Raw genomic sequence first — 10,503 nt, 5'->3', positions numbered from 1 at the left:
ATATATATATATATATATCTCTGTTATCACTTGTCTGTTCCACAACATTAATTATCCAAAATGAAGCTCCATGCGACATCTATGAATACAATAGCTACCTTTAAAATTCATCATATTTTTCATGGCAACAGGAATTCCTGCCACATACAGCATTTCACCCATTTAAACCACCACTCGTTTCAGATTGACATGAAGGTTAATTTACTATGTAGAGGGTGGTGGTGTTTAGATCCACCACTGTTTAGATCAACTGAATAGACCCCAAGGTTGGAAAACTCTGCCTCCAAGCTTTGTGAAAAACTTTCAGATTCTTTCTCGATCGGCCTTGTTCAAAACAATTCTCTAAGTCCCACTAGCACCAGAGTGCACTACACTGAAATACATTAAACTGAATTAAAATACATCCACTTTTGAATATTGAATATATTTTCTCCATTTGCAGTTCTGAATTGCCTGGAGTCTGTCACACTCCGTTATGTTGTAGTGCGTAAATAATGCAGTCTTCAAAATCCATACTTTTAAACGTATCTCAGTCTTCAAAACAGGTTCCTATAGGAATACATAGAGATTACATCTGGTAAATCGGGGTGCATTTCTCTTTCAGCGGACCATTATTTTGGGGTGTATGTCGGAATTATTTTTTTTGCCACTTTTGAACAATGGAGATCGAACAGGGCTCCAGACTGCGACTAAAACGGTCAACAAATGGGACTAATTTTTTTTCTGGCAACGGTCTTTTGGGGTTAGGTGCCATTGGCAGCTGTAAACCAAAACATGCTGCCTGTAGGAATTCACTGTATGTGTGCAACACTTAATTACAAGCCCCAGGTGTTTACACTTCAGTTCAGCATTACTAAGAGAGTCACACTTCCAAGACCTGATACAGACACAATTATAACAAACATTCAGTTAAGTATTACAGATCAAAGACGCTGGGTGGATCAGTTAAGCAATAACAGGTAGTGAAACATTTCCTGTTAATTAACCAGTTGCGATTCTAGCAAGTGTCTATGAGAAAAAAACTGTTCTGGTAGCCTGTCGCAGTAGAAAGGATGGATTGAGGGACACAGAGAGAGAAAACTCAGCAGAAAAGAGACCTGTGAATATAATGTGTTACATCCAAAACAAAGAGCCCTTAGCTGGCTGGCTGCTCTTTTGTAATCAGCATTCTTTGGCAGACAGACCCCACCTCCTCATTACTGCGGTGGTGAATGAGTGGTGATGAAGGTATCAGTAAAATACTATCTCCAGTTTTCATTGTCTTGCTGAGAAAGCCTTCAGCAGCAGATCTGCAGCCAGTCCTGGAGACAGCACCCCACTGGTGACTTTCTGCTCCAAGCCTGGGATCTGCTCACGGACCGCAGGGTGCTCTCGGAAATGCCTCAGCGCATTCTCCTGGATCAAGTTCCACATCCACACCCTCTGCTGGCTGCTTCTCCTGGCTAACAGCTCTCCACTGCCAAGCATGGCCTCATGAAACTCTTTAATTTTAGCCCACAGTTCTGGAACCCCTTCTCCAGTCTTTGAGGATACGCGGGTCACCTAGAAATAGACATATATACAGACAATGTTTCGAGCATCTGCTTAACAGTGTCTCAACCACAAGGTAAAAAATATCAGGTATTAATTAACATTCGTCACTGTCCCTTCTTCTAAATGCACAATTATACATTCCTAAAAATGAGTAAAGGACAAGCTCAAGGCAGTCACCATTGCACGCCTTGTGGGTGCTTCCATCAAGACAAAGTTTTACATTTGTTTGTAGTTATTAAAGTTTGTATCGCTATGGCTAATAGCAGTACCTACTTGAGGTCTTCACAGTTCCGGGGCGGACCCGATGACCCAAGATACGACCCGTACCCGTGCGGGTTCCGGGTAGAAAATTGTTATACAGCACTCAGGTTGGGTCTCTTCATTTAATGTTAACTTCTTTCAGTGTACCCCATCTGCATAATGTAAAACAGCTATGCATTACTATTAAAGGTGATTTTGTGAATTTTTTTTTATTTTTTACTATTTTTTTATTTTACTGTTGATAAACTTGTCAGACCACACATGCGCATGTGTGTTCCAGCATCTAGTGTTGCTTGCGAGGCTGCTTTTAGTACTGACAGTCATACATGTTCTGGGTCGGATCAGTTTTGTTATTTTGGACCTATGAAGACCTCTTGCACCTACTACTAGTTTGTTTTCCTTTTGATGTTTAATATCAAGTCTACCTTTAACATGTACCTAACAATAACACCTACATTACATTGGTGTAACTATTCAACCTTTTTGTTTCCATGGAAATTAATACTGCTTGTAAACAAAAGTGAACAACTTGTACAGAGCATGTTAAAAATGTCATTCAAATAAGATGGAACTTAACGCAGATGGCAATAGCTCTTCCAAGATGTGCAAGACCAAACCCAATGTGGAATTATTCCACTCTTCAGTCCACTAATGTATTCAGACAGTGAGTATGTGAACAACACAGAGAGGCCCTGCCCTCCTTTTCTCATTGACAGCTCAAGAGCAGAACCTTCCGGCTATTCACAATATTGATTTCTGTAGCCCTGCCCTCAATCTTCTTCATGCACTGAAAAGGGAGAGGTATGCAGCTACACAGATTTGAGGGAGTGGTTTTTTCTCTTCATGGTGCTACTGCAGCTACTGTAAAATCTGCTGTTTACAATAAATTTCTACATTTCATTTGGAGAGACAGAATACAGATAATACAAACCTGCGGCTTCCACAACTTTGACTTATTTCTAAGAAGTTTCAAAGCACTGGTGTATTCAGCTTGTATTCTGCGCGCAGGAACCAACAAGTCGCTGTCAGCTTTAGTTACAACCACCAAATCTGCCATTTCGATAATCCCTCGCTTGATTCCCTGCAGAGATTGCAATTATACAATTACCAGTAAATATAATTGGAATTTAATTAAATATGATCTTGCATCATCCTGTTTTTAAGGGAATAACTCAATAACAAACTAAATAAAAGATTTTAAAAACAACGTTGTATCCAACTGATATCTTATTAATATTCTTTTACATGGAGACATTTTTTATAGCTGTTATACCTGAAAAAAAGAAATCCTTGCAGTTAAAATATTTATAATAAAAAATATTGCTTAAAGTATTTGAATTTTCAAACTAGGTTGGTGCACTCAAAGCACCCCAACCTTGTGGGGCGTGCTGAATACTAGGTAACTTGCTGCTGGAGAGGAGATATCAGCAGCATAAGACGAGTGGTGCATTCAAGAGCAGTTCAGACCCTTCCCTGCCAGTCAGCATTAGAACACAGAGGCACTTTTTTTTTTTCTCACTGACCTGCAGCTCGTCACCCCCGGCTGGCGGAATCAGTAACACAAACATATCGACCATGTCAGCCACAGCAAATTCAGACTGTCCAACACCTGGGGAAAAAAAAAAAAAAAATACAGTCTTGATTGTAATACTAATATAGTGTTGCATTTTGGCACTTCAAACTGCAGGATTATTTAAATCTTTGTAGCAATGTGCTTTGAACAATCATGAATAGCCAGTAAAACGCATGATGTTACCCATACAAATCCGAATTGTTTTCTTATTTTACACAGTAATGAGGACAGACCTTTAAAGATGTGCAAGACCAAACCCAATGCGAAATTATTCCACTCTCCAGTGCACTAACATATACAGAGAGGCCCTGCCCTCCTTTTCTCATTGACAGCTCAAGAGCAGAACCTTCTGTCTATTCACAATATTGATTTCTGTAGCCCTGCCCTCAATCTTCTTCATGCACTGAAAGGGGAGAGGCATGTAGAATTTTTTTTTTTTTTTTTGCAGTCCAACTGTACAAGCTTCTATTTACAGCAAAGCATTGCTCACCATGTTCAGATCAAATCAGCTTGTACTTTTTCAACAGGCAGAGGGGAGCCACTTACTTTACTTTCAGGGACAGACACCTTGCAACTAGCTGCTAAAACACAAAAGGTCTTCTCAAGGCTATACATTAATGCTGCAACAATTAATTTAATTGCTCCTTGGAAGGTATCAATATTTGCTATGAACTCATTGTTTTAAATTTTGCAAGAAAAAGTTGCCTTGTGTCACATACAGCCTGGAAGATATGTTTGGAATCCAAGGAAGAATAGCTGCCATCCATAGTTAAATAGGAACGCTATTACTAATAACACCTAACACTGGAAAACAAATCTTACCTACAGTCTCCACCAAAACTATGTCATAACCTGCTCCCTCGCAAAGTAGTATGGCTTCATTTGTGGTTCTTGTTACTCCTCCCAGAGTACCAGAGGTAGGGGAAGGACGGATGTAAGCATTCATATCCCTGGACAGCTCTGTCATCCGGGTTTTGTCTCCCATGAGAGACCCTGAAAAAAAAAAAAAAAAAAAATGGAGACAATTCTCCCTCCTAAAAAACATGAAAATAAGTGAATTCTTGAATTGCGACAATGTGAAACAACGATGGCGCGCTGTATTGCTTATTTTTCTAAAAACAAAAAAATACATATTCAGCGTTTCACAATGTGTTAGTCATGACAGAGGTAGAACAGCTGTAATACCCAAAAAAAGTTACGTCAAGAAGCAGACTGGAGAAAGGCACTAGTAACCAAGTTCGGGAGGAAGAGTGAATCTTAAAATGATTACCAAACTACTGTTTGCAGAACATGATACACTGGGCTGTAAATATATATTTCACAATGACAATATTTATTAAAAGCAGAAAAAATAGTGTTGTTACATTCAAAAGTGATCATATTCTCTGTAGTTATTATACAACAAATGTTCTTAAATATTTCAATACTGTATTTACCTGAACAATAGTAAACCGTAAATTTCAGAATATTTTAAACTTGTCCGCTTCTTGTACTGGACAGAGCAATCTTTAGCAGAAATATTTCTGATCTTTGATGCAGTTGGTGTCTTATGTTGAAGACATTAAAGAAATCGTGCAGCTCTTTGCACTGTGTTCATTCATTTGCTGGAAGCACACAAAACCAGCTTTCTTAATGTGACAGGTAGTGCATTACTAAAGCAAGCATTTGCAGTATTTATTTTTAAGTGATAAAAAAATTGTACACTTCTTTCAGAAATTAATTTTCACACAAAACTACAAATAACACGGCAATGGGTAAATTTCACGGAAATCGTGAAATCTTTGACCAAGGTTGGTAGGAAGAGACTGCTAACATGCCTGTATGTGACCTTCACTGTTTACCTTTAGCAGCAGACCACGCCATCATGGATCAACCAGCTATGGCTTGTTACAAAGACTTCCCTGTGTAGTCCTGCATGAACATATAACTGCCAATTTATTACTGCAGTATCAAGCCCTATGAAGACTTACCTCCAGTAGTGCAGGAAGATGGGTCTACGGCCAAAACTGCGACTTTGTGTCCTCTTCTCGTCAGCATCTTCCCAACCACCTCGATAAAGGTTGACTTTCCAGCACCGGGAGGACCAGACAACCCTAACGAAGCACAACCTTTAATGTTGGAGCAAAACTAAAAAAGCATGATGAGGAACTACTCAATGCTAACAAGCAATCTATGTTCACTTAAACCACGGTTTGCCATTCTTGTTTAGTAAATCTGTGGGATGGTAAATGAGACAATTAAATATTTCCTCTGAAAGAAACTTTCTAGTAAATTGAGTGTGGAGAGGGGGAGGGGGAGGTGGGCTCATTATCTGTAGACTCAATACTAAAATGATACTAAAGCGAACAGGCTAGGTAAATATAAATCTTACAATCTCTGTTACAGCACCTTTTAGTTTTAAAGGGGCAGGGCTGAGACGATAAGGCATGGTATATATTAATTACCAAGGTAAAAAACGAATGCTTTAATCAGACCTTTCGCAATTACATCGAATTAACACTTAACTTCATAGTCCATACACACTGTGTATATAATAATCTGGGACTGACCCACTCTGAAAGCAAGAGGTTTTCCTCCATGTAAACATTCTTGTTGTCTCTGGTAAGCCAAGACCTGCTGAAGCAGCACTTGAGCAAGTTCCTTCTTCCTGCTGTTGCAGGATTCTACCAGTGTGATGGACTCGGCAAGGCTGGCCCGATGTCCTTGGACCAGGCCCTGGTACAGGCCAGCCAGCAGTCTCTGCTCCTTTGCTGTGAGGTCATGCAGCTGCCAGCTCAAAGCTGCCTGAATGCAATAGCTTCTCCTTTGTCCTGCAGCCACTCCATTCCTACCAGTGTGTTGAGAACACAGTCCTGAGCTGGATTTTGGAACTACCTGAACAATAGCATTTATGATGTGGTTCCTTGCAGCAGCTCTTCTAAAATGGGGCAAAAAAAGGTTGGTGGTTCCCATTCTTCAGCACTTAATCATTAATGAAACGGAACTGAAATAAAAAAAGAGGGCATAATTAAGTGTAGTGATAGTGTTTTACATGGAAGTCTGCTAGCCAGCCACGTGTTACCAACAGTTCTATGCGGCTCACATGCTGCCTAAAACTCATCAACACAAATACAACAACAACAAAAGACGAATGCTGTCTGTACTGTAGCGGTCTTGTATCCATATCAAACAGCTTCCAATAATGATGGTTTTCCAAAACCGGTTTGTTCACGTTTATAACATTTGTATGAATCAATTTCTACAAAATAAAAATAGTTATTAAGTTAGTTACAACTGCTGTTTTTGTAAACCACCGCAACGGCGTAAAATAAATTACCGCTACTATATTTGCTCTTTGTCTTCCTGAGAAGCGTGTTAACCTTACCTTCATTTACATTAACGCAGTTTTGTTTTGTTTTTTTTCACATCTAATAGCTGCCAACAATGCTGATATTTTTTTGCAAAATGAACTTGACCTCAGTGAAGTTTGCCTGTGAGCTGTGTGTACTTGTGTACACAGTACTTCCCATATCCCATATCCGGTCACGTTGGGAACGGCCCCTATATTTACACGCGAGACAGTGAAAAGTACATTTATATTATCTTGTGTTTTAATATTACTTGCAATTCTTTCCTTCCTTATAGCTATTGCGTCCAAATTATTTTCTCAAAGGCATTCATGGTTCTTTCTGTGCGCTGCTAGAATTTATAAATTACATCTCCCAGAAATCCGTGCGTCAACTGGGAAAGATGACAACTCTTATTGCACTGGCTATACCGCCTCGACTGGTGAGGAGCGCAGAGAGAGGGTCTAATAATGGTGCAAATTAGAGAATACATTTCAAAAAGTATAAAAAATATTATCACAAATTTATCATGTGGGTTTAACGATAACGATTAACGATAAAGCTTAAAAAATCCAGTTTTATATTGAAAGCAGATACTAAGGCTTTTACCACATGTACCTGCATTTATTTGATTGCTTGTACTTTTAAATGCACCTGTTTCATATACCGGTGTTGAATATTATTGTAGATTCCAGAGAGTTCAAACTGCATGGTGCTTCATGCTACCTCCCCTGCTGTAGTTCTTTCCTTATTCCTTCATTAAAATCAACTAGGCAAATTAAGCCATAATGTCGTTTTTTGAGGATATGTTTTAATTTCCACTTAAATTCCGATACATTTCCACACAAACGAGTCAGGAGTGGCGTCCAAACCGGAAACATGAGTGGTAACCAGTACTTTAAAATCCATTACTTATGTCTCACAAGCTAATACTACAACCCCCCATTTATTGTGCATAATTGCTGATTCTTTTGCTAAAACACCTAACTGTAATGTATTGCATGTATGGAAATAAGACTCCTATTGCATAGCACTTTTACCCATTTCTGGTTTTATAATGTGCTTGAGCAGCCCCAGTGTATATTTATCAAGCTCAGGTGTGTCTAATTAAACTCATAGCAAAATCAAGAATAGGTCATACTACTATGCAATGGGAGTCTTATTTTCATCTCTGTATTGGTGGTGGTGTGTGTGTGTGTGTGTGTGTGTGTGTGTGTGTGTGAGGTCTTGGGGGGGGGGCTGTGTGCAGAACCTTACACTTTTCTCTATTAATGTCATTTGCAATGTGTCTGCCCAGATCAGAATCTAGTCTAAATGATTTTGAATGACCTTTGCTGGCATATTGAACCGTTAAAGAGAATGTTATTGTGGGAGTGCAGCTTGCTTGCAGGTGCTAGCATGACACATTTCTTAAAAAAAAAAAAAAAATTATGGCCTTGTTGCTTCATATTTTTTTCCACACAAACCAGACCCAAACACTTGCCATATCATTTTCCCCCTTATAAGAGTTGGCATAATGTTAGCTCCCGTCTGCAGTGGTTACCCCTAGCTGTCACTTATGTTGTCAGTTTAGTTCTTGCAACAAGTTTCACATGTAAATTGAAGGCTGTCCGCTTACAGAGTCGGATAGCAAAAGCAAGTTATTTAATTTATGTCAGAAAATAAAAACAACTGACAAGCGCTCTCATCAGCTTCCTGTTAAATTACCTCGTGGAATGCTACCCACGATTTACTGAGGGGCACAGCCTTATTCTAATGTGTGTATGACAGCGTGTTTCTACAACACTGACTTATATACAAATTACTGTTCCCTGGATTTTGTTGAATAAACAGTAAATATAATGACATCACTAAAGGCTAAATGAATGCCTTCTACTTAGATGTCAGTGGGAGACTCACATGACATCACAATGCTGAACTGTTTTAACGGTCTCACTCTGTACATTTAACAGCAAAAGTAAGATACTGTAATAAATTGTGTAAGAAAAAAAGAACATAAGAAATTTGCAAACAGGAGGAGGCCATTCAGCCCATCTGGTTCTTAGTAGCCGATTGATCTCAGAACTTTGTTGGGTCTTAAAGGATCCAAGTGCTTCTGCTTCAACAACATGACTAGGTAGCACATTCCAAAAGCTCACCATTATGTGTGAATAAGTGTATCCTTCCCTCTGTCCTCCTAAGTCTATCTCCACTTAATTGGTTGTGTCCTCAGGTCCTGGTTTCTGTACTGTGCTTAAAGCAATGGTTTGAGTTAACTATGTCAGCACCTTTTATGATTTTAAAGACTTCAATCGTGTCCCACCTAATTATTATGTCCTTATATACCTGGCCTATACTAGAACTCAATATTAAAATATTAAAGAGAATGAATAAACAAGAGTAATGCCAGAAATGAAACGTATTATAGTTTAAATCTGTAGTGTCCCATAATCATGTTCGAGTTTACTCTAAAATGTAACTTGTGTAGATTGACTTTTTTCTTTCATCTACCAAAAGTTTCGCTCTGCTTTAACTGCTCTTCCCAGATGGTTAACTGGTTGAGAGAAATATACATTCTCCTGCTACTACTTGCAGCAGTAACATGTAAATATGCTATCAATTTTCATTTGCTATCAGAACACAATTGAATAGGGTTCTGCACATAGACCACTTTTTTTTTTTGCCAAGTGCTCTCGTGCTAGCTTACGTAGCAGTTGTGTTACTCGTGTAGCTCAAAGATTACATTCCTCTTCCTGTTTAATGTGGAAAATAAAAGCCTGTTCTGAATGGTAATTTTGTTTTTTTAACACACAGGTGTCAATAGAGCAATTGCCTGGCCAAGCCAGTAGAGGGCATGGTTATCCTGTTCAAAAGTGGCTCTTTAGTACTGCACAACAGCATATTGACATTTGCTAAAATAGTTTATATAAAATGAGGCTTGTAAGTTGAATCACAAGAAGTCAGAAGTAGTATATTGCTTATGTATTACATTCAATGACTGCCATTAGATAAAGCTTTATATAAAAGAAATGTTGACCTTACATCTGACAACTTAAGTCAGGGGGGGGCTAATTTAGAAGTGTGTATAACAAGCAGAAAAGTTTACATGTACAACAAGATTAGGCCATATTTTGATCTTTGCTTTTAAAGAAGAACATGATTAGCAAGCAACTCTGTGTTCAATAACAACTAAAGTTACTTGGTGTGTAGTATTCAGTTTGATCACCCTGTCTTCTTTTGTACATTGCACTGTTGTGAAGACCTTGACACTTGACAAATCTAGTACATGCATTTGTTAGTTTACCTTATCTCACACGTTGACTCCATTAGTTGAATAAAAGGGAAAACCATTTGTGTTTTAAATTAAGACCATTTTCTGTAGAGTTCATATACTTACTGGTGGAAACAGACAAGTTAAAGGTTTGTCATAACCAATTTCCTAGTTTAAGGGCTTAAATCGGTCATGATCCACAAGGAAGCACAGCCATTCCATGAACACTGCATTGAGGAATGAGCCAGTTGAAAAGCACTCACCATCATGCCCCTTGTGAACACCCTTCTGCTTTCCCAGAATTGTGGCATACAACTGAGCTTATACTGGTCCATTGGATCACATGACACCAAATACTTACATAGGACTGCAGACTGGAATTTTCCAATTTGACTTGGCCTGTTTATAGGTCTTTTTTTTTTTTTTTACAGTGCGATTAACAAACCAGGAATCAGTTTTCCATTGTTACACCCCATTACAGAACATCATTTGTACATGTTTGTGATGTTTAGTGCAATATATGTATGGCCAGGTGTTAATCAATTTAAAGTAACAAAAAC

The 10,503-nt window shown here is 38.6% G+C and overlaps 1 protein-coding gene across 1 annotated transcript; it reads right to left on the bottom strand.

Annotated features, from left to right (window-relative positions):
• On the bottom strand, positions 1–7,037 carry mmaa (metabolism of cobalamin associated A). The gene is made up of 7 exons (XM_041260104.1): positions 6,732–7,037; positions 5,917–6,350; positions 5,338–5,460; positions 4,190–4,360; positions 3,318–3,403; positions 2,726–2,875; positions 1–1,542 (listed from the first exon to the last, which is right to left on the bottom strand). Exons 2-7 carry the CDS (start codon positions 6,317–6,319, stop codon positions 1,255–1,257), a joined length of 1,221 nt encoding a protein of 406 aa, XP_041116038.1. The 5' UTR covers positions 6,320–6,350; positions 6,732–7,037; the 3' UTR covers positions 1–1,254.
• Positions 7,038–10,503: the final 3,466 nt, after the last annotated feature.

This window comes from Polyodon spathula, chromosome 1 (genome assembly GCF_017654505.1).
Source record: "Polyodon spathula isolate WHYD16114869_AA chromosome 1, ASM1765450v1, whole genome shotgun sequence".
Classification (NCBI taxonomy): domain Eukaryota; kingdom Metazoa; phylum Chordata; class Actinopteri; order Acipenseriformes; family Polyodontidae; genus Polyodon; species Polyodon spathula.
Note: the sequence above shows the minus strand (reverse complement) of the source record. Positions and strands in the feature narration are given on the sequence as shown.